General features: G+C 45.1%; 1 protein-coding gene across 1 annotated transcript in view; it reads left to right on the top strand.

Moving 5' to 3' along the window:
• The window catches only part of CHD5 (chromodomain helicase DNA binding protein 5), a 75,172-nt gene extending 59,254 nt beyond the window's left edge, over positions 1 to 15,918 (top strand). Inside the window, exons 36-41 of the mRNA XM_055001802.1 lie at positions 2,206 to 2,314; positions 3,503 to 3,635; positions 8,853 to 9,048; positions 9,927 to 10,090; positions 11,373 to 11,487; positions 15,800 to 15,918. Of these exons, the coding sequence (XP_054857777.1) occupies positions 2,206 to 2,314; positions 3,503 to 3,635; positions 8,853 to 9,048; positions 9,927 to 10,090; positions 11,373 to 11,487; positions 15,800 to 15,918 (836 nt within the window). The remainder of the gene's footprint in view (positions 1 to 2,205; positions 2,315 to 3,502; positions 3,636 to 8,852; positions 9,049 to 9,926; positions 10,091 to 11,372; positions 11,488 to 15,799) is intronic.
• The last annotated feature ends 8,309 nt before the right edge of the window (positions 15,919 to 24,227 follow it).

The raw sequence follows: 24,227 nt of genomic DNA, 5'->3' as shown, positions 1-24,227 counted from the left end.
CAGTTATTATTAAGCTGTCCCTTGCTATTCTTGATGGGGGTTGTACTCCCCCTAAAGGAGCGGGTTCATAGCTTGGTGGTGCTGCTGGACCCAGGCCTCCTGTTGGATAAGCAAGTGGAAGCAGTGCCTTTCACCAGATGCCCTGGTAACATCTAGGCTAGACTACTGTAATATGCTCTATGTGGGGTTGCCCTTGAAGACTGTTCTGAAGCTACAGCTGCTATAGAATACTGAAGCCAAAATGCTGATGGAGAGAGTCCTACAGACAAATTTTGCTGCAGTATTGTTCCATCTACGCTGGCCCCCAATTAGCTACCATGACCTGGTGTTGACCTTTAAAGCACTGTATAGCTTGGGACCAAGATACCTTAAGGGCTGCCTGCTCTTATGTGGACCTACTTGACCAAGCTAAATGGGTGGCAACTGAGAGAAGGCCTTCTCAGTTGTGGCACCAAAATTATGGAATTTCCTCCCTTGGGAGATTAGTCTGTCCCTCTTGATTATTGTCTTCTGCTATTGGGTAAAGATGAATGTTTCGTTTGGCATTTCCTTTTTGACCCTTCTTCCTGTTTATGCATTTTAATTGCTTATGCATTTTGTTTGATCATTGTTTTTAAAATACATATTTTCTTTTTTAAAAATAATAATTTTAAGCCCAATAAAAATTATTGTTTAAATAATAAGATTAAAAGACCAATAAAGGGGCAGAGAAAAGAAAAATTAAAGAAAAAAGAATAGAAAGAAAGAAAAAAGAAAGAAAAACACGAAAGTTGAAGAAAAGAAAAAACAAAAAAAGATTCATATTTCATTTTCCGTTTTCCTCTACACCACCTATTATATTTTTGCACACATTGTACTTTTAATACCTCTAAAATTTACCTTTTCAATACTGCTCCCCTTCTATTTATTTTTCCCAAGTTTAACTTCTTAGAAATCAAATCCACAAATCGTCAATTCATTTTTTCTTGTCTCACACAGGAAGTCAATAAGCGGTTTCCAATTAACCATGAAAGTAGACAGTGTATTATCTCTAATCAGAGTTGTTAGTTTAGCCATCTCCGCTAACTCAGTCATTTTCACAATCCAGTCATCCATTGAAGGCAATACTGTGTTTTTCCATTTTTGCGCATATAAAAGCCTAGCTGCCATTGTCATATATAGAAATAGAATACCATGTTTGTTTTCCAATGTTTAATTTGTACATTGATCTTCAAAATTTTCTGTATCAACATACAAATTTGTGACCAAATTTTTTTTGCTTTAAGACAAGTCCACCAAAGATGATAAAACGTCCCTTCATGTTGCTCACATTTCCAACATTTGTTTGACATACCTTTACTCACTCATTTTTGCTAATTTATCAGGAGACATATACCACTGATACATCATTTTGTAAATATGTTCATTTAGTGTAGAACTCAAAGTGAATTTAAGCCTCTTTACCCACATATTTTCCCTCTGGACCATTTGTATATTATACCCAAAGTTTTTAGCCCATTTTACCATACACTCTTTCACATATTCTTCTTCCGTTTCAAATTTCAACAAAAGTTTGTACATTTTAACAAAAGTTTATACATGTTCATCATTTGTACAAAGCTCTTTTTCAAATGATGGTTGTTGTGGGTTTTCCGGGCTGTATTGCCGTGGTCTTGGCATTGCAGTTCCTGACGTTTCGCCAGCAGCTGTGGCTGGCATCTTCAGAGGTGTAGCACCGTGCAAGCCTTTGACAATACTCTTTTTCAAACTCTGTTTTATAATCAAAGCCCCATAATTTTTTATCTAATTTAAACTTTTCTAACAATTTTGCATAGAAGAACCATTGACATTTATAACCTTTAGCTATTAGATCCCTTGTCTTCAATTTACAGTCTCCTTGAGAGAACTCTCATAGTTGTCCATACATCAACCATCTCTGTTTGGTTATCATTTCACTTCTATAGAAAGCTTCCTGTGTCGAAGTCCAAAGCGGTGTCTTCTGTGATAGTCTCAATTTATCTTTATTCCAAATTTTCAAGATGGCTCTCCTAATAGAATGATTTTTAATAATACATATTTTCAAAAGATGTTTTAATGGTTTTGATTGTTTGTCATCTCTGGGACTCTAAGGTAGGTGGAATGGTGGGATAAAAATGTTGTCGGTTGATAAATAAAATAAACATTCCCCAGTGGCCAAGCTCAGCTCTTTCCCCCTTGCCTTCCCAGAGCTGCACACGCTGTGGCAGAATGAGGAGAGAGCTGCTGTTTCCTCGGGGAAGATTTATGACATCTGGCACCGGAGGCACGATTACTGGCTCTTGGCAGGAATCGTCACGTATCCTTAGTGCTGTTAATGGGGAATTGCGTTCAGGGGAGAGGGAGGGAAGTGAGCAGCTAACCAGTGCCCTTATGGCTGTTGATCTTTGGACACCAAAACAAGCAGGCAAGCTTCTAGCTCTCATGATGGCAGGGAAAAGAGCAGCTGGTGTTATATTGTGCTGGTGAAAGTTCTGATCTGATGCCTGTGTGTTTAATTCCAAAGAGCATATTAGGGCGGGGGATTTTAAATTTTCCCAGAAAGTAAATCTTGAATGGATCCTCTGTCCCTCCTCCTGCTTGTCTGCCTGCTCCCCCTCCTGACATCATCTGAACTGATTTGATGCCCCTGTATTTTTTTTGTAGGCAGCTTTGCATTGGTTTAGCTGCTGTGATGTCACAGAAGGGCCAGCTTGCCTGATATTAGGCAGCTAAGACCCAAAGTTTGGAAATCCGATGAGCAGCTTTGGAGAAATGAAACCGTGTTGGTTTTCCCCAGGCACCATGGGCTTTTAAATAGCACCACGTTTGCATGGATTATTTTGGAGCCTTTTTGTGACAGGTGTACTATTGAACATGCAAAACTGCCATATACTGCTGGGTCAGACCCTTGGTCTAGAAAGACCAATGTTGTCTGCTCTGACTGGCAGCTGCTCTCCAGGGGTCTCAGGTTAAGGTCCTTCACATTGCCTCCTATCTGTTCTTTTTATCTGGAGACACCAGGGATGGAACTTGGAACCTTTTGCATGCAAAGCAGGTGCTCTATCGTTGAGTCACAGCTCTTCTCCTAACTGTTTACATGTGGTTGGTTATATAGCCCCTCCTTTTCCTTGTATGCATCACTTGTCCCATTCCAAAGAGTAACCATGCACGTAAAGGCAATTTTACAAAAATATAACAATTCCTGAACTTCTCAAGGCCGTTTAGCAGGTAGAACCAGCCACTCTGAGCTGCTGAAATATCTCCTGTTATCTCACACATGCACTTGTTATTTGTGGCTTAAAGGGCAGGGGGAGAATATGTGAGGTTTCTCTGTCTAGTTGCCTGATTCTTATTTTCCATGGGTATTTCCAAGCCAGTAGCTACACCAAAGCCCATCCAAAATAAATATGAATTTTGGATTCTGTGACCGAAAGATCCCTTTATGAAACTTCGTTTCTTCTTTTAGACCTCTGTGGTTTCCCTTAATGCTGGTTGCTTCCCTCAGCCATGGCTATGCTCGCTGGCAAGATATCCAGAACGATCCCCGTTACGTCATCCTCAACGAGCCATTCAAGTCGGAAATCCACAAGGGCAACTACCTGGAGATGAAGAACAAGTTCCTGGCTCGGCGATTCAAGGTGAGTTTCGGGGGAAAGGGTTGGCGTAAGTGATCTTGTGTGCTGTTCGTTGAAAACTACCTTCCTCCAAGCCTTAGCTGGGCCTTTAAAAAAAAAGAATAAGAGAAATTCATGGGTGATATGAGAGCCAAATGGAGCCTCCATCTGCAGAAGAAATGTACCTTCATGGGTGGACAAGACTGAATCAAGGTGGTTTCAAAGCAGTTGTTTAAATTATCAGAAGGTCTGCACTCTCCAGATAGGGGTGCTGATCTCAAGGTGAGACCTGGAATTTCTCCAGAATGACAGTTGATTTGCACACAACAGAGATCAGCAGGAAACAGGATCTACAGTGGATGGACTCTATGGCATACCATAGAGTCTAGGAGAAACTGACATCCTAGAGTGACATCACATCCCTGCTGAGCTTCCTCCCCTCCCTAAGTTCTGCCCTCCCCTGGCACTGCCCCCAGATCTCCAGAAATTTCCCCAAGCCAGAGTTGGCAACCCTAGTTCCAAAGCTTCTATAATGTCTCTGTAGAATGTGCATTGATATGCTTAGATCAGAAGGTTCTTCATCGTTGGTCTAGTCCAGTTTCCTGTTTATGTCAGTGCCTGGTCAGATATTCCCACAAGAATGTCAGGAAGGTAATAGCCTCCTCCCCTTTGTCTGTCTCCCAGGAAATGAGCATGGAGTTCCACTTAATCATTGTGGCTATTGGCATACCTATCCTGCTCTGTGGGTGTGTCTAATCCCTTTTAATGCTGTCTAAACTAGTGGCCTTCACCATATCTTAGGCAGCAAGTTCCGTAAGGTAATTTAGTATGTGAATAAGGAATTAAGAACCAAGAAGATTAAAGAAATCCAAACCCCAGGGCCAAATATTAAAATTAATAAATGCAAAAACATAAATATATATCAATATACAGCAAAATGTCTGTATTTATTACAGAATAATATTACAACCCCAAATATAACCACAATAAAGATTAAAATCTTACTAAAAACTCAAAGCGAATCTTATGCTAACCCTCATTTTTATATTCATCTATAATAAATACATGCATTTTTGTACATTGATTGAAATGTATGTTTTGCATTTAGTAATTTTAATGTTTGGCCATGAGATTTGGATTTCTTTAACCTTCTTGGTTCTTAATTCGATTTTGTTGGGGTTAAGTTCTTTTCCCCTCCTTTTTTCCTTTTTTCGTATGTGAATAAGAGGCTCTTATGTGTCTGCTCTGACCCTGTTACCCATCAATGTGCAACAGAGCTCTGCTTTCCTGCTTGTAATACTAAGGATGGCATAATTTCAAAACCTTCTCATGATCTAAGAGCCAAGCTACAAGAGACGAATTACATGAGAAGGAGCACGTTAAGGGAGTCGCAGTGCTAGCCTGGAAGCTGAGTTTTAAAAGAGATTGGAAGACTTTGTCAGTTTCCCCTCTCTACAGAGCCAGGGAAGATCACTCCTTAGAGCAGCGATGGTGAACCTATGGCACGTGTGCCACAGCTGGCATGCAGAGCCCTCTCTGTGGGCACGTGAACCAGGTTGCCAGATCGCTAGTTCCAGGGCTCATTTGGAGGGGGAACACCTGGAACGGTGTTCTGAGCAGAGATCACATGGGTGTTGGCCGTGCCCACGTGATTCCTTTTCCTCAACGCTGCCTCCCTGCTGCCCATCTCTCTTTAGCAGCAGGAAGCAGAGGCAGCAGCCGGGCTGCTGGAGCTGGCTTTCTAAAGAAGAGTACGCTGCTTTGATTTAACTTGCTTTACTTTCAGTTGTGGCTCTTGAGTGAGTGAGTGAGTGAGTGAGTGAGTGAGTGAGAGAGAGAGAGAGAGAGAGAGAGAGAGAGAGAGAGAGAGAGAGAGAGATGTTAATTAGTTGGGACAACTGTATGAGTTGTTTTTTCTTAACTAAAACCTCAGTATTCAGGTTTAATTGCAGTGCTGGCACTTTGAAATAAATAAGTTGGTTTTGTGTTGCAGTTTGGGCACTTGGGCTCAAAAAGGTTCACCATCACTGCCTTAGAGGGTTTATTTCTTTTTTGCCTCCTAGAAGGGGAGGTGAAACTGACAGAGCCTTCCAGAGGCAAAGAGGAAATTAGCAAACCCTCTAAGAAGTGATCTTCCCTGGCTCTGTAGAGAGGGGAAATTGACAAAGCCTTCCGATCTCTTTTAAAACTCAGCTTCCCAGCTAATGTTGCGACTCTCTTCAAGTGCTCCTCCTCGTGTAATTCATCTCTTGTAGCGTAGCTCTAAGCCTCAGATGTCTCAGTGAAATCACTTGTTAGGGAATGTCAGCCCTGAGTTGTTTTGGAGGGACAGCAGCTGTTAGAAGTCACTGAGTCGCAGACCAAAAGCAAGATCTTGGGGCGACGCTCCCTGCCGTGGGCTGTTGGAGAAAGCTGTGGCTTGTGAAGTGACCTTTCTTTCTGACCAAGAGCAGCATGCGTGCATAGAACACAATTACAGTTGCTGTAGCTGACATCTTTGTCAGTATATAAATACGATCAGTTTGGAAATACGTTTTACGTTTCTTCGGTTCCTTAGCTGAGGATTGTCACTCTTGATAAGTCCCAATTCTCTGGGACCTTGTGCAGATGCTTGCTTGAACGTCTGCTTCTATGAAGCATGAACCCCATGGAACAAAAGTCCGCAATCTTTTATCATTAAAGAGCCAAACAGCATCAAAATTCAGATCAAGAGATTGACAAAGAAAGCTCATTTGGTTGTTGTGGCTTTTCCGGGCTGTATAGCCATGGTCTTGGCATTGTAGTTCCTGACGTTTCGCCAGCAGCTGTGACTGGCATCTTCAGAGGTGTAGCACCAAAAGACAGAGATCTCTCAGTGTCACAGTGTGGAGAAGATGTTGGCAGGTAATTTATATCTACTCAGGAAGGTGGGTTTGGGCTGAGTCATCCTGTAAGAGTTTCCCAGGGTGTGGCATGCTAATGGAGGGAGGCTTCACTGTATCCTGAGGAGGTTCTTTTGCATATGGATTGGTGCTTGATGTACTAATCTTCTCTGCAGGGCTATTGTAGGATGTAGAGTATTTCTTTCCTGTTGAAATTGTGCTTATGCTTATGAATTTCAATGGCTTCCCTGTGCAATCTGACGAAGTAGTTGGAAGTGTTGTTCAGTATTTTAGTGTCCTGGAATAGGATACTGTGTCCTGTTTGAGTTAGGCTATGTTCATTTGCCTAACTGAAACTGTACATTTTAACATTACTGTTAATTGGCATGCTGATGTCTTATCCAGGACAAAGTACAATTAACCATTGCCTAACTCTCTACCACCTTGCCCTACAAAGCTCCAAGGGTCCCACCAGATCTCTATGCACGGCTTTTGTAGTCCTAACAGCTGCCTTTGATTGAAGTGATAGAAAATGGTTTTGTCAGAAATTGTCTGGTGTATACATCAACAATTTCCAACTGTTTCTACTTCAGAAACTTCACACCAACATCTTTGCACATCTGTCATGTTTTAATATGAGAATTTTTAGACTTTGTTATTTTAGTGTTAATATTTATGAGATGCTTCGTCTTCTCTTTTAATTCACTGTGTTAGGTTGACTTTTGTTTGACTTTTCTTTTAATTTCCTATGCTTGTTTGTAGTAGCCTTTGGCTACACACAGTAAATGCTTTTGCACCCTTTTAAAAAAAATAATTGGCATGTGGTTTAATCCATAACGTTCACACAGCCCAAACATTAGTTGTTGCAAGGCTTTTATTAGGAAGTGACATACACACAGAGTCTCACTAAGTCATAACTATAGACAGGAACACCCCGCACATTTCCTTTAGCGCCCGGGCATAGATCTGTGCACAGTTCACACTTGGCTTACTGGCAACAGTTCACCTCTATCATATCCTTGTTTGGTAAAGCATCGCTGAGAAGCCGCTTAGCCCCATAAAAATCTTTGGCTCCCATTCCTTTTCCATACTGGTTCTTTTAGCTGCTCCCTAGCCCTACAATAGACCTTAACCAAAAGATTTCATTTTCTTTTGTAAATATTTGCTTCTGCACCAAGCCACTTTTGGCTCGAAACCATTGTGTTTTAGAACCCCTGACTTGGAGACTTAAGTCAGAAATAGGCACCTCCAAGACCTGCTATTCCTGCACTCTGCACCTCAAAAATGCCAGGGACTGCATTTCTCTTATACACATACGTAGAAGATCCAATCCAGAAATAATCTGGAGTATCCACACAGATTTCCCAGAGGAGCAAATTGCCTTCTTTTATGTGGCTTGTTCTCAGTGTAACCATCCCAAGCATATGGGTCAGGTCTAGAGGACTTCCTCCACCAATATCAACTGGCCCAGGATCTAGGACATCCACTGATCAAAATACATATGACCAACAGTTAGGATATTCAATCAAAAACAGATATAACAGATTGAACAGATATTTGATCAAAAAACAGATATAATAGTATAAATTTGAAAACAAGCATAAAGCTGAACAGAGATGAAACCTTTCTGAAACAACACATAACTAATTCATGCGACATCTTTAGCAATGCCTGCACTCTTCCTGTGTTTAGAATGCTGTGCTCTGACTTCTGTCTGCTTTTTAAAAAAGTATGTGCCCTATGTGTTTTAAATATGTCATGAACTGCTTTGAGGATTTGGGGCGTGTGCTAGAAAGGAGGTTTCTTTACATGGCTCTAAACTGCTTTTCCAGTTAACCTCCCTGTTTGCTGAACTGTCATCACCCTTTTCAGACCCAGGACTCACCTTTACCTCCAAGCCCCTGATCTGCTCAGTTGCGAGCACTAGCAGGAACTCATGTGACATCACAGTCATGTGACAGACAGGGAAGGCGCCACATTCTGTGAACCTGCCCGTACTATACATTAATTATTCCCCTTGTTGAGTGCTCTTCCTTTGCTGTCCTCCTGCTCCTCTTGGGGTGCGCTGGCCTAGAGGGCCTTGGACTGGGGTAGAAGTTAATGATGGCAACTATTGTTGCAGAAAGTTCATTAATATATGATACCATAAAGGATGTCCCAGAAGTAAAATCTAGATTTGATTGGGGCTGGATTCAAGTTCCAGATGGCTCACAGGCCCATCTGAAATCTCTGTGGACTTGGGAGTCAGGCTGGGTCATGTCGGAGTCCTCTGGTATCTCTGGGAGGGAGCAGCAAAATTGCATCCTTCTTGTACAATGATCTGAAATCACCTCGTGGTCAGTCCGGATGCAACCCCTGTCCCCTTTGACTTTGGCCACAGTTGCTGGAGCAGGCGTTGGTGATCGAGGAACAGCTGCGCAGGGCCGCGTACCTCAACATGAGCCAAGAGCCCAATCATCCGGCCATGGCCCTGAATGCCCGCCTGGCCGAAGTGGAGTGCCTTGCCGAGAGCCACCAGCATCTCTCCAAAGAATCTCTGGCTGGGAACAAGCCTGCCAATGCTGTCCTTCATAAAGGTTTGTCCTCCACGGAAGGGGCTGCCTTGGCTCTGATGCCATCCTTCTCCTGGCACTTTGGGGGGGGGGCTCAACATTGGCAGGGAGAGGATATAGAGCTTTTGGGTTGCAAAGACACTGCAGAACTCCCTACCGCCCAAGTGGACGATCCCTTCTCTGTAGCATAGTGGTTAAGAGGTTGGGCTGCGAATCAGCACTCTGCTGGTTCAGATCCCACTACTGCCATGATCACTGCAGGGGGTCTTGGGTAAGCCACTCCTCTCAGCCCCAGCTCCCCAGCTGTATTGTGGGGATAATAATAACACCGTTTTTTTTTAACCGCTCTGAGTGGGTTATCTTTCCAGAAGGACAGTTTATAAGCACACTGTTATTATTTCTACCTTGGCTTTCTCCCCAATGGGGACCTAGAGCAGCTTATATTGTTCTCCTCCAATTTTATCTTCACAACAACCCTCTGAGGTAGTTCAGTCTGAGAATGTGTGACTGGCCCAAGGTCGCCTGGACAGCTTCAATAACACGCACATGCAGAAAACCCACACAGCATGGCGTTGCCTTCAGGACTTAGCTTCCCTAAGAATTTTTTAGCTTTTTAAAAAAATGCAAGTTTCCCACCTTGCAGGTTGCAGAAGTATCTGAAGTGTACAGGCGATGGCTGATGATGTCATCAAAGCCAGACTAAGATTCCCATTGGATAGTAGGCGTGGCTTCAGCACTTGCTGGGCTGCTGGCCCTTCCTCATGAGGAGCAAAGGAGTAAAACTGGCAGCTCCAAGAGAGATCCTGCCGATTGGCTGCTTTTGCAAAACGGCTGCAGGCTTGCGGAATTCTGGTTTTCTTGGCCTTGGGTTTGGCACCTGACTGCTGAATTTCGTGTCCCAGTCCTAAACCAGCTGGAAGAGCTGCTGAGCGACATGAAAGCAGATGTGACTCGCTTGCCCTCCATGTTGTCCCGGATCCCGCCTGTCGCTGCTCGCCTGCAGATGTCTGAACGGAGCATCCTGAGCCGCCTGACGAACCGAGGAAGCGATCCCACAGTCCAGCAGGTGAGAAAGGGTGTGGTTTGATATTGAAAAATAAAAAGAGGGCTTGGGTGCAAAAGTCTGTGCAGTGTGTGCCCCTTTCCTCCCTCCCCAACTGCAGATTTAGAAAGGAGGAGAGAGGAGCTGGTTGTGGCTAATCCCTGGCAAAGGAAACTGATACTGCACACATGTGACAAATCAGTTTCACTTTGTCACAGTCTCACCTGTCCTGCTGCATCCACCTCTGTGCAGTCCTTTCCTCGCCAGGTTAGAGGCATCTTTTCGGGACTACGATACTATGAAGGTGGTTTCCTGTGGGTGACCTTCTAGTTCTGTCCTGGAGCCTAGCAGTGGTTGGGCAGCAGAGGAAACATGTCCTAGGTGGCAATTTCGTCCATCTAAGCACTGTTTCCAATGAAATAGCTTCATTTGAGTCCAGTAGCACCTTAGAGACCAACAAGATTTTTCAAAGGTATAAGCTTTTGAGAGCCAGAGCTCCCTTCTTCAGATACAAAGAGTGGAGATCCCGGAGCCTTTATATCTCAGCCAGAAGGTGGGAGGGGTGTTTCAAGGAAGGGCATCAGGATGTAAAGGTACAATGCAGCTTGATTATATGGGAGAGGTGTAGCAAAGGAAGATGTCACGATGTAAAGGTACAGTGCTACTTGATTAGAGCAGAAATTAACATCTGTAGTGATAAGAATTCTAAATCTCTATTCAGCCCCAGGGGATCCATTGTTCTGAATTTGTGAATAAACTCAATTTCAGCAATCTCACATTGTATGCTCCCCTTGCTGAGGTTGGCCCATGTGCCAAAAAAGACAGTCCACCAGTGCAGACGTTGATGTGCTGGCAAACAGAAGTATGTGTATGTGTGTGTATGTGTGTGGGCGGGGGGGGGGGCATGGGCTCTACATTTTAGGGAAAACCTGGGCTCCAGCAGCACTCCCAGCATCAAAAGGGCTTGCCTTGCACCTGGCTGGCAAAGGAAGTGGTCTTTGGTGCTGCTATACAGGACAAAATGATCCAGATTTGGCTCCGAATTGGCAGGGACTGAAATTGTTCCAGTACTTAGTTAGGCTTCAAGCCCCTTCCTTTTCACCTCTAAATTTGAGATTGGATGTTGTTTGGGGCATGAACTGTTCTCCTTTGCTTCTGTTATCCTGTAAACCCTCGTGTCTGTGAATGGGGTCTACCATCCCTGTAGCAGTTTTTTTAACTTCTTGCTCATAAATGTCATTTCCTTTGAGCTTTTGAGTTGTGACTTCAAATCCATGCACATACGCCCCCCTCCCTCCTTGCACAGGCATCTTTTGGCTCCTCCCAGATCTACAGCAACAACTTTGGACCAAATTTCCGAGGTCCAGGACCAGGTGGAATTGTTAACTACAGCCAGATGCCCCTGGGACCTTATGTGACTGGTGAGTACTGTTTTCTGTTGGTGCCTTTTATTCCCATTCTCTCTCTTTCTCTCTTTTCCTTTAAGAGGACAAATTTTAAAGTGGGGGCCACAAGAAAAAAAACAAAACAAAGGGCATTGGGCAAGCCGGCTCTTTTCTCTCTCATTAATAGATATTTAGCCGTTTGCAAGAGTTTCCTCTGCAGTTCTCATTGCTCCGAGAGGTAAGGGCCGTCTTATTACTCTCTGCTCACCCATGTACTGTCATTCCGTCTTCAGTTATCAGGTGTATGTGCGTGCGTGCGCATGTGTGTGCATAATCCGGTGACTGAGTGAACATTCTGAGGATGGCTTTTGGTTTTACACATGCTTCCACGCACAAGGAGTTGCTTAAGGCGTAGCAGCGGGTCTGGTAGCTCCAGGAGTTGGCAAGGTTGGGTATTTGCTGTGGAGAGGAGTGGATAGGAAGAGGTCTAATGTGCCTAGGGTTGCCAGTCCCCAGCTGGCAATCCCTGACAGCCGAAGGGAGGGTGGAGGCTTCAAAATTGGCGTCAGTGACAACTATGATGTCACTTCCACTTCTAAAACCAGAAGTGACGTCACAACGCTGCCTATGTTTGTTCTCCGTTTTTCTTCCACTGCTCTATGCAGCGGCAGCAAAAGTACAGACCTTTGGGTGGGAGTTTGCCCTAAATGCAATCCCCCCAAAATGCTGCCCCCCCTCACTTTGCATGGGTCACCCGAGGGACAGCATCAGAGGATCTTCTCTTAGTGTGCCTTTCCTCTTCCAGGACAAGGGAGCCTTGCTCCCCTGATTCTGCAAACCACACATGCATTTCTTCTCTATTTAGCAGAACAGTCCTTTCAAGGCACAGTAACTTTAGAGACACAGCCAGTAAATTCAGTTTTATAGAGGAGAGGAAAGAATAGTGTTCTGGCATTAGTTCTTTTTTGGGGGGGATATTAAAGTGGCAGGAAATTTCTTACTTATGAATCACATATGTATTCCAGCCTTCACTTTAACTAGCTGCTTTTTATCTATTTTATTTCTTATTTAGCCTCATTGATACCCCATCTTTCTCTCCAATGGCGACTCAAAGCAGCTTATTTCATTCTCTCTCCTCCATTTCCCCCCCTCACAACCACCCTGTGAGGTAGGCTAGGCTGAGAGAGTGTGACACAAGCTTCCATGGCAGAGTGAGGATTCAATCCTGGGTCTCCCAGATCCGAGTCTGTCACTCTAGCCACTACACCACACCGCCTCTCACCACCAGTGTGAGAGCAGAGGTGGGGGATTATTATTATGGATCTCCATCCAAGCATTCTTCTTGTCAGACTACAGTTCCCAGGATTCTTTGGGGGAATCCATAATAAAGTGCTTGAAAACCACTTTGGGTTTGTGTACAAGACTTAACCACAGAGAGAGGCTTGTCTGAGGCCTCCGAAGGAGGTTCTCTGCCAAGAGTGTTCTGTGCCCACTCTGCCTTGCTGTGGCTGCATGTTTGGTCTGGACCAGTCCTTTGCAGCTTGTGACCTAGCAACTACGGTGGCCTGTCAGGACAACCTGGCTTGTGCATTCTAGGCAAATGTTTGAAATCGCTGCTGTAGATGGCTTATGATCAAAGACTGCATGGACTGAACTTGGAACTTGGACAATGCAGGCGCTACATCACTAAGCAAAGGCTGTTGGTAAACCAACTAGCTTAGTAACCTTTCCCATGTTTCTTTCATTCTCCAACTGTACACTAGAGTCATGTATTGTAGTAATTACATTTGATTTAGTTCAAATACATTGCTTTGATTCCTATTCACATCCTAGACTACTTGCTAAATGTTACAAAACAACCCTTGGTCTGCTGTATTTTGGGGGAGCAGCCAGGAGTGGGGGGAATTCATAGGGGTAAAGCCAGGTAGCAGGCTATCCAAATCCCACCCAACGGGGAGTTAAAGAGTGACTTTCTGCTCCAGCCTCTGAGCAGAGCTGCGTTTTGCCACCTGCTCGATAGCCATACACTGGAGAGGGGAAGTGAGAGGATCTTACAGGGGTGCTGGGGAGAAACTTCACCCTTGCCCTCAACGCTCCTCTGCTGTAAAATGTCAAATGGAACATTTGGATGAGGAGCAGTCTCTTTACATCAGCAGTTGTTAGTCCCACTGAGCACAAATTAAAAGATGCAGGATGGACCTACGCTTTGAGAGGCACGCCCAGCTCAGATTGTCTTGTTAAGCCTCTGTCTGGTGTGTGTGTGTATGTGCATGTTTGCAAGGGAGAACTGGCAGAAAGGTGTGTGTAACCATTCTGGTGCCTACTGATTCGTCCCCTGGTCCGTTTTATGGGTGTTTTTTTTCTTCCCACCGTGGCTCAAGAAGGCTTTCAAAGCAGAATCAGCAGGCAGGGGAGGGATTAACTCGTTTGCCTAGTTCTGCCCGCCAAGTGAAACATTTCCAAGCCCCGCTGAGGGAGAGCAGGCATGCCGTTTTTGGAAACGTAGGAGATCTCTTTTTGCAGCGGGGATTGGGGTGGGTGGTGCAACGAAGATTCTCAGCAAGGTTCACATAAGCTCATGCGAAGCTGCCCATCAGGCCATTGGTCTATCAAGGTGACTGCTGTCGACTCCAACTAGTAGCAGTTCTCCAAGGGCCCAGGTTCTCTTCCATCACCTGCTGCTGGAGTCTTTAAAATGGAGATGCCTATAGCTGAACTTGGGGCCTTCAGCCCGGAAACAGCCCCAACAACCATACAGCCCGGAAAACCCCCAACAACCATTGGGGCCTTCTGTTTGAGAAGCAGGTTCTACTGCGCTTTACTACTGAGTCACCTTGGTTCAAAGATGCAGTAGTGCAGAACTTCTTGCTTTTTCACACCTTGTAAGAAGGCCAGTGAGGTTATTGGCCCAGCACTCCCTTTGGGGAGATTAGTGCTGCTGAAATGCGCACCTGGGATGGAGGCCCATTTCATTGATTTTCAGGCAGCTCGCTTTATGCATGGAACCAGGGAGCTGGCCCGAAAATATCTGTGCTCCTGAGGGATAATTAGCAGGGATCCAGAAGAGGGGAAGGATGGTCCTGAGTCTTGCTTTCTACCAAAGCATTCAACACCCACCAGAATCCCAGTTTCCTGCATTGATTTCAGTCACTTCCATGTGGTGTTCTCCTTCTGACTTCTTTAGCAGGCCCTCTGCATGGAGGGGCCTGAGCTTCCTTGCCCCTTTATTGATAGGTCTGTACTGCGCTTCTTCAGGGAACTCAGAACCCCAGCACCTGCAATGAACAGACAAAGCTCCGGCTCCCAGAGCTTTCCCCCAGGGTCTGCATTGGCATGACTTCCAACTGCTGCACTATTTGGTGCTCCAGGGCCAGGTGAATGGAAATGAACGGGGCCATTTCCACACGTCCTGGCATAGCGCTAAACTCACGGAACGAGAGCATCTTCCTGGCGCGATTTCTGATGTCATCGTGCTACGATTCCGTTCTCTTGGCATGAGGATGTCAGAAATTGCGCTAAGAAGGTGCTCTCGTTCTGTGAGTTTAGCGCCATGCTGAGATGCGTGGAAATGGCCCTAGTTGGGTGAAGCGGCTTCCCACCCATTCTCAGGACGTTGCTGCTGTGCTTGTGAAGTTAGAATGTTGATTTGTTTATTTACTACATTTGTAGCCCGCCTTTTTTGCAGAGACTTAGGGTGTTACTGTTCTAGAGGGTTGCAGTGCAGTATCCAAGAGCACGAGGCTGTCGTCGTGCTGCTTGCCTCCTCCCTGGTGTTCGGCCGTTTTCATTTTCCATAGTGTCTCAGAGTCTCTCTACACGAGACAAATTACACAAGGATGCGCAAGTGAAGGGAAATGCAATGTTAGCCAAGATGGGTAGTTAAAAAGAGCCTTCGGCTCTGTCGGTTTCACCTCTCTAGAGCTGTCAAAGATCGCTCCTCAGAGGGTTTGTTTATTTTTGCCTCCCTGAATAAACAAACCCTCTGAGGAGTGATCTTTGACTGCTCTAGAGAGGTGAAGCTCTTTTTTTGGCATTCTTTAGACTTGACTGCTGCAATATGATGCAATATGCAATGATGCAATATGATGCTTATGATGCAATAGCTCTTCTCCCAGTAGGGTTGGATCTCTAAAAGCTCACCTCAGCTTTTTTTTTTTAAAAATTATTTTTTTTAAATAAAAAAATATTTAAAAAGCTCACCTCAGCTTCCCCATTGGAATTCTAAAAAATGGCACCGGTCAAGTCAAGGCTTTTCATAATTGCAACAATTAATTAAATTAAGCTCAGATCTCTCCTCCCACTCAGTATGGGTCTAAAGATGTAATCCTCTCCCACTTTGTTCTTTCAGCGACACCCAATGGGCCACCCCCGAGCTACCCTGATAAAAAGATACCCGAACCGCTGAAAGAAGGCACAGCCTTAGAATGTAAAGGACGGCATCATGATATCATCTGCATCGAAGATTAAGAGTGTGGCTCTGGGCTTACTGTGTCCATATCCAAAAGTGTTCTTCGAAAAACGAAAAAGGACAACCCCCCCACATCCCCATTTCATGAACTTCTTTGAGAGGGGACATTCCACTTCCTTGTATCTCTCTTTTTTTTCTTTTGCACTTTCTTATTGAAGACTTGAAGAATTTGTTGACTGGCACGTGGCCGTTATCTGGCCGTCGTCCTCTGTTCTTACCTATGTATGGCTGGATTGGATGGGAGACCAGAAGTGGGTGCCAGGAAGGTCGAAATGGACCCGAGTAGATCCCAAAATGGAGAGGAGCGCTTCACTCATGTCGCTTCAGCCCCATTCTTGCTCTTTGGAGATAGGTGTGTGTGGGGGGGGGGGTGGGGGGTCGGGGGCGATCTCATTGAGGGAGGAGCCTTTGAGTAGAGTTTGTGTCACAATTTGGACACACATTTAGCTGTTGCCCAAGTCAGGACACAACCCTCATTGACTGAACCATTCAGCTGAGGTTAATAAAGCAGAATCCAGGACAAAACTGGCCAGCTCAAGGTAAGCGCTTTAAAAGTCCCCTTGATTTTAGGGAGAAGCAGCCGTAAGTCTTTTCGATTTTTCAGACAGCTGTTCTTCTCCAGAGCCTTGAGTGGTATCTATGTCTCTCCCTTCCTCCGTTTTATTGTCATAATATCCCTGTGAGGTAGGCTAGGCTGAGAGGGAGTGAGAGTGTTAAGTTCAGGGTCACCCAGACAGCTTCATGACAAAGTGGATTATCTGAACCCAGCACTTCCCTATCCTAGTCTGATGTGCTAACTTCTATACTGTGCTGGTTCTTGTGTGGTTGAAGCTCTCTCCCGTGGAAGTCAACGAGCTTTCAAAGTGCTTAACAACAGAGTTGGAGACTTTGGAAGGATAAACAGGAAGCTTTTCATCTTGGGTAATGATATGCCATCGACCAGGCCATCCCTTGATATCTCCACCCAGGATTACTGTGTGCTGTTGATGGTGGCCAGCTGAACATGTGGATTGATTTCCCTCCAAAGCATTGCAGGAAAGGAGACATGAATGTTCTGCTGCGCACCTCACCATGACAGCTGCCCATACCCTCATGCCAAGTATCACCAGGTGCCAGATGATGCGCATGGATGTGCAAAGATCCTGATCTATCAATGGAGCTCACAAGGCAGGGGACTCGTGTGGGGCTGTGAAAATATCGAGGCCAGAGTTCTTGATTTTTGTGAGCTGTTCCCGGCCTTCTTGATTTTTCTGAGCTGTTCCTCGCCTTCCTTCCCTACCTTTCCCATCCCTTCCCATCCCTGTTGCTCCTGGACTGAATTTCAAAGGATGTCCCTGCTTGCGCTGGCTCTCCCTGCCTCCCTTGCTGGTGTGTGCTCTAAGAACCCACCTGTCCTTTTCCCTTGGAGGCAGACTGGGCGATCACTATGAAGCCCCACAGAAAAGATGGCCGACTCTCCCACAGTTCCCCTTCCTCAATGCGGTTCCCCCCCCCCTCCAGAACCTAAGTGCATATATATCCAATAAATTGTTTCAAAACCAAACATAGCCAACCAACCTCGGCCAAGGCTATCCCTCCTCATGTGGGGAACAGAAATCCGCTTCTTGTGGCTGTTACTAACATACAGAGATGCCATCTCAACTGGTGAAGGATGCTGTGTGGAAAGACAAAATATGTCCTTTTTTACTTGCCTCAATATAGTTAGAGGGTATAGCTGACAGTATTTTACTGGGCTGACCAATACAAATGTGTTCTGTCAGGTCTGGGGGAAAAAAAGGTAAATTCTGGATTCTGCTCGTCACCTGCCATTTCCTACCACGGCGCTGCCTCCTGACCCACTACGTTCCTCCAGGCTTCCCCTCGGCCTCCTGTGGCCTGCCCACCTGGGCACTGCCCCATGGACTTGCCTCAAATGCTGGATTGTTGTGATCCCAAGCTGGAAATCCTCCTTCTCTCTCCCTCCTTCCCTATTTATAAGAAGAAAAAATCGGTTTGGGGAGCGTGCCTTTTACAATGGGAGTGTGCCCGTTTGTGAGACAAATTGGATTTGTGAGGAGAAATTGTGCTGGTGGCAATAGGAGGGGAAGGTTAAGGACTTTTTTCAAAGCTGCTTTGCCATAAAACTCGGCTTTTTTAATTTTTGGAATAACTGACAAGCGGCACAGCAAAGCAATGGTCTTTTTTCTAGGCAGCTTTATAACCCACGCAAAACTATGTTTCCTTTGTATTCTGTGACCGTTGGAAGGGATTTCTTTTAAGTTTGTCTGGTTTTTTTTGTTTTGTGTTTTAATAAATCATTTTGAAAAAGGAATCTAAGGGAAGATTGGCTCAGTTTTTCTCATTGTTCTGTCAGACTTCTGGCATTGAGAAGGGCAAGGAAGAGCAAGCCACAGTTGGGTGTTATGGGTAAAAATAATCAAAGCTGATGGGGCCATGGCTTGGGCCCTTCTGATCCACCCTGTGCCCTTCATTGAAACATCACTCATCAAAATCATGGACTCAGTCTCCTTCTTATCAAATCCTGAGGCACTGCCGATATACCCGAGGCACCCTGTCATGCCTCCGCTTTGCCTCCAATCTCTTTTTCATTTCCAGCTGACTGGTTTCTGTTTCATCCTCTTCTTAAGATGAGAGCTTTCCTCTCCTTGACTGTTCTCCATATCCCTTCACAGGAGCTTTACTTTCTGCCTCTCTCTTTTGCTCCCCATATTCAGACTGTTGTCAAGTTATATTCTTAACAACAACAACATTCGATTAATATACTGCCCTTCAGGATAACTTAATGCCCGCTCAAGAGCGGTTTGCAAAGTGTTTCCTCACGACAATCACCCTGTGAGGTGGGTGGGGCTGAGAGAGCTCTGAGGAGCTGTGACTAACCCAAGGTTACCCAGCTGGCTTCAAGCGGAAGAGCGGGGAATCAAACCCGGTTCTCCAGATTAGAGTCCTGCTGCTCTTAACCACGACACCAAACTGGCCTTCTCCTGTGAAGATGTTTTGAAAATGTCTCTCCACTCAAAACTCTGGTTTCTACCCTGATCATCTCTGGACGACTGTTGCTACCTCTTCATCTCCAGCCTTCCATTGCCACATCTCAGCATATTTACCTCTGTCCAGAACTCTGCCACTAACATGGGCAGAAAACAGCCCTAGAAAGGGCCCTGCCCCCAAGGGAAGGAGGAAGAGCCTGCCGGGCCAGCTCCGAGCAGAAAGTTGGGCAGCTGGGCAGGGTTTGGCCAGGTAGGCCATTCCTCGCTGGGTGGGGTGAGGGTGGGTGAATGCATCCTGCTCCTTGTGGTGAAGCCACATTGGGTGTGCCAGCTTGCAGCTGCCTCTCTTGTTGTACTGGGGTGGCCCCCAGGTTGGGGTAGGAATGGAAAACTCTCAAGCCATTGCCCCCCTGGAATACTTCCTGGTAGTCTTCAAGGCCAATCCTCCCCCGACACGATAATGATGTGTGGTCTGTTGGGAAGGGACAATCACTATTGCCTGGTGCTTCTCGTTATGTTTTGTATAGGATATAAATGTTCTTCAGGTTTCCACCTTGCCTCTTAATTACTTCCTGATCTTACATCAGTTCTTTTGCACCTTTCACCAGCTGTACATTTGGGATTCTTGTTGGGAAGGAGGGCTTTTCATTTTAGAGCCAGCCAGAGCCGCTGCTTATTAAAAATAATTTTAGATTTCACAGTCACATTGTTATAAATTTTAAAAGTAAAACAAAATGTAAGCAGTGACTTTGGCGGGCTACAAAATGAAAAGCAGTTCTTAACTCCCCCACCCCAGTTTCGAGAGCATGCACTGATAACTAACAGGAGATCTTTCAACTGGAGATGCTAAGGATTGAACTTGGGCCCTTCTGCATACAAATCAGGTGTACAGCCGCTGAGCCACAGCTCCTCATGAACTAGTTTGTTACAAGTTGCGATTATCTCCTTGTAGATACAGGCTGTGTTGTTGCATTGTTGAAACATTACTCCCTTTTCTGAATTAAAAGTGGAGATCTAATTCAGTGACAACCTGAAATAATTGTTTTAGCAGTAAGCATTACCCATGCTTAGTAGAGTCTACTAAGACTCTGGATGAGTCTGTGTTCTGGGTGTGACTCCTATTAGCAATAACTGCATGTACAAATAGAAAAGAACAAGAGTCCAGCAGCACCTATAAGATTTAACAAAATTTATAGTAGGCTATGAGCTTTCGTGAGCCACAGCTCACTTCTTCAGTATCTGGACTCTTGCTCTTTTCTACTGCTACAGACAGGCTAACACAGCTACCCATCTTGATCTATCTGCATTCTTTAACAGATCCTAGGGGAACAACCAACAGCTACTGCCAAGTGAAACCATGCCACACTTGTGAACTTTGCAGAGGCATTTTCATATCTTGGCCTGGATCCCCAAGTCTGTCTGTCTCCTTCCTTCTAAGAAACTAAGGGGAGGGTCTATCTTGTTTTACCCTCATAACAACCTTGTGAGGTAGGTTAGGTGAAGAGTATATGACAAGGTGCCACCAGCGGGCTTCATGGATGGAGGTGCAAGCTCAGGTGCCCCCTGCCCAAAACCCACTTTCTGAACCCACGTTTGGCCCTCTTCTAGTTGAGCTTTGGGTCTGATCCAGCAAGCCAAACCTTTTAGTGCTTTCCCAGTGAGCAGCCGGGAGACAGAAAGAGAGTCAGGGAGCGTTTGCTACAGACCAATAAGGCTTGATTATTTTATTTGTTCATTCCGTAAATACAGACGCTGTCTTTTATCAGTCCAAATCTTCATTCAGAAGCATGATTGATTGGGGCCAGCAGCCGTTGCCTAGAAGGTTATGCGGTTAGCTCAGTAATCACAGTCATCTATGTCATCTCTAGAGAGGTTTTACTATATATATAGTAAAATTATATATATACATACATAGCAAAATCATATATATATATATATAATTTCTATTTACACACATGGAACTCAACGGAAAGACACCAGAAGATTCACCGTGGCATATTCACAGATTTCCCCTGGCTGCAGCGGCATTTCTGTGTTCAGTTGGCTCCCTGAATGTAATTGACAAAGCAGCTAACACAGATGGAGAGTAGGTAGTTGGGGCGGGGGGGGGGGAGGAAGGTACCTTGCGGGGCAGGGTTTACTGAATGCCTTTCAAGATAAGTAAGATACCCCTTAGCAGGAAGCCTGCTGTCCTTCAAAGTGCAAAGGGACTGTGCTGGGCTGTAGCAGGCTTATGAATAAGAGGGCAATAACTGTTTTGCATGTCTGCATGTGCGCGCGCATAGGGTAAGCCCTCTTCGTCGTCCTTGGACTGTAGTGCACGCAGGTAAAATGCTCCAGCTGTTCAGCCTAAATTGGGTGAGGGTTTTGAGGCTGTAGACAGACAGCATTTTTTTTTGTTATTGTTTTCAGAGCGTTGAAGGTGGTTTGGAAGAGGCATTGCCTCTTCTCACTTCTGGGTACAGGATTTTCCTATCCCTCCAGCTACAGGGGCAGCACATCTGAGCCCCAACGGGAGTGTGAATTAAGCACCTCCTTAAATCTCCTCCCCGTTGGAAATTTTAATGCAACTGGGAAGAATAGCAGCAATAAGATTTATGCATCCTTTAGCACCAAACCTAATCAAGTGCTGCTGGTCTCTCTTTCTAGTAAGTTTTATTCCCCACCTCCCCTTCTGCAGAGTGACATAAAGGGTTTTCCTTTCCCCATGTAATCCTCACAACAGCCCTGTTAGGTTGGAAGGACTGAGAGTAAAAGACAAGGCCACTCAGCAAGTTTAAGGGCACTAGGGGGATTTAAACCACGATCCCCCCCCATCCTAGTCCAATACATCATTCCATCACACTGACTCTCACCTGTTAAAAAAGAATGAAGCTGATAAACTGACCCATTTCAAACCAGGACAGATCCTTGGGGATGGCTTTATCTGTGAATATGTGGAAATACATATTTAGGGGAGGCAGGGAATCTATGTAGTTTGTTTTGGAAAGTAAGGGAATATGCCAGAAATATGAACATGGCAATGAAAACGATGAACACTCTTGGCAAAAAAAAAAAAGCTAAGTAATTTTGGATGCGGTTAATTCAAACGGTTAACTTTGCAGTCTGATGCTAACATTTTCTTTTAAAAACAAAGTTGTCTGCTATGAAACTAGAGTGCATCTTGTTTGTTGAAAGGAGCTGCTCTCAGCAAGCAAGACATGCTACGGTTTTATTAAGCTTGTCCTTGAAAAACTGTGTATCCCTAAGTTATGACAATGACACATTAACACCGAGGACTGAGCGCCGAGTACTTTTTGGGGATGCTTTAGGCTGTTCCTGCACTGGACAGGGGGTTTGGGCTAGATGGTCTATAAGTCCCCTTACAACTCTGTGATTCTGAGTAAAATTACATCATACATTCATGTCAAAGAGAACTGCCCAAGAATGAATGGGTGTTATGAAAACTGGAAGGGAAGGCAGGCAGCATTGTATAGTGGTTAGAGTATCAGTTTGGAATCTCCACTCTGCCATAGAAGCTTGCTGGGTGACTGTGGGCCAGCCGCACACGTGCTGCCTCATCTACCTGGCACTCCGTCTTTACTTTTAAGATCTTTGCTGCACCATTACACCTGGTTTTAATAAACCATCACAGCTCATTGTAAATTATATTATGTGTGTATGATATGTGAATGGAATGCATCAGAAATTTTGATAAATGTATATACAAAAAAATCTCTCCAATTAGAATGAATTGCTGGAGCATTGGTACCTAATGTTGGTTGGATAATCACCCTCCAGACATCTCAGTAAAGGGAATTTGATTTGTGCTTGGAGCTGTGTGAAATGGTATGTGCATAGCTGGCTGTACCCAAATGAATGGAAAAATGAAGATGTCTGGGTCACTGCGAGAGTCCCAGAAAAAAAAGATGGTTGCTACAAGTATGAACCTTTTCACTTCTTTTATCAGTTTCATCCCACTTTTCAGGAGCTGAAGGAAGCATACCAGATTTGTTTTCATTTTATCCTCACAACAATCTTGTGAAATGTGCTGGACAGAGAGAGAATACTTGTCCCATTGTCACCCATGGAGTTTCATGAATGAGTGAGGATTTGACAGTGGGACTTCCAGTTGTGAGTCCCACACTCTCACCACTATGCAACACGCCAGTTACGCCCCTTTAAAGTTTCAAGTGATGTCCCTGAAACATTCCCTGCAAGTAGGAAGTATTAAGAGCTGGACTTTTCTATTTTCTGAACAGATTTAAATGAACAGGAAGGAAAAGCAACCCGTGTGTTGCTTTTGAGCAATCTAATGGAAAAACTAGGATTCAACAGCAATGTATTCATCTAGGTATTGAAAGAGGGTAATTCACCCAGCGTATCTAATAACCTTAGTCTGTGCTCACTACTCTAAAACTGTGTGTGTTGAGTAGGGGTGGAATCCACCTTTTTAGCACTCTCCGTATAGGAGGGAGGTGCAAAGAAGGGACTCAGAACAATGAATAACGTTTAGTTGAGAAAGCTGTAAGCCTCTTTGCAAGAGAGTTGCTGTAATTTTGTGCCTCTGGTCCAATAGGTTTGGCAGGTTTGTTATTTATTTTACTTCCTTTCAATCCTATTTAAGCAGAGCCAACGATGGGGATGAAAAAAAATTGCACGCCTACGCTGCGGGAAGCAATGCCTCCTTCAAAGCACTCTGGAAAACAGCTGTCTGTCTGTCTCCAGCCTTGCGTTACGACAAGGCGTTCCACGTTCCCGCAGCCCAGTGGGTGAAAGGCAGTCTTCCCGTTGCAGGGCTGCTAGGAACCATCGAAGAGACTATTCTTTTGAAGCGGGGAGGAAGAGGGGGAAGGATCTAAACATGTGTGCATTTGATGGAGGCCCACGGAAGCTCCCCATTGGAAACAACGCAGGGAGAGGGAGGGGAAGACATATACAAAAATAGTTCTCATCCACGACGACAAAAAACATTAGTAAAAAAATAATACAAGCCTCTGTGGCTCAGTCGCCTTATTTACACAAGCCACAAGGAACCTGCTTTGTACTCAGAACTGGCCCGGCGCTTCAAAACTGCTCCCCTGAGCGTCAGGATCAGGCCACGCATAACTGCCCCCTCGAGGGGGAGCAGCTGGTGACTGCACTGTGATTGTCCTCCAAAAAGGAGAGGGGACGGGAGGGGGACGCCGACAAACCCTACAGAAACAGACAAGAACGTTGGGTTGGGCACTTGCTTTGTGACTCGGCCACTGGTTTGACGTTGCGAGCGGGATGTAAACAAATCCTCAAAAAAACAGCGAGGCCAAGTGTGTGTGTCTGCGTGGAATTCAGGGGGAGAAAGA

The sequence above is a fragment of the Eublepharis macularius genome, chromosome 17 (assembly GCF_028583425.1).
Source record: "Eublepharis macularius isolate TG4126 chromosome 17, MPM_Emac_v1.0, whole genome shotgun sequence".
Lineage (NCBI taxonomy): Eukaryota > Metazoa > Chordata > Lepidosauria > Squamata > Eublepharidae > Eublepharis > Eublepharis macularius.
This window is presented reverse-complemented; position numbering and strand designations above follow the sequence as displayed.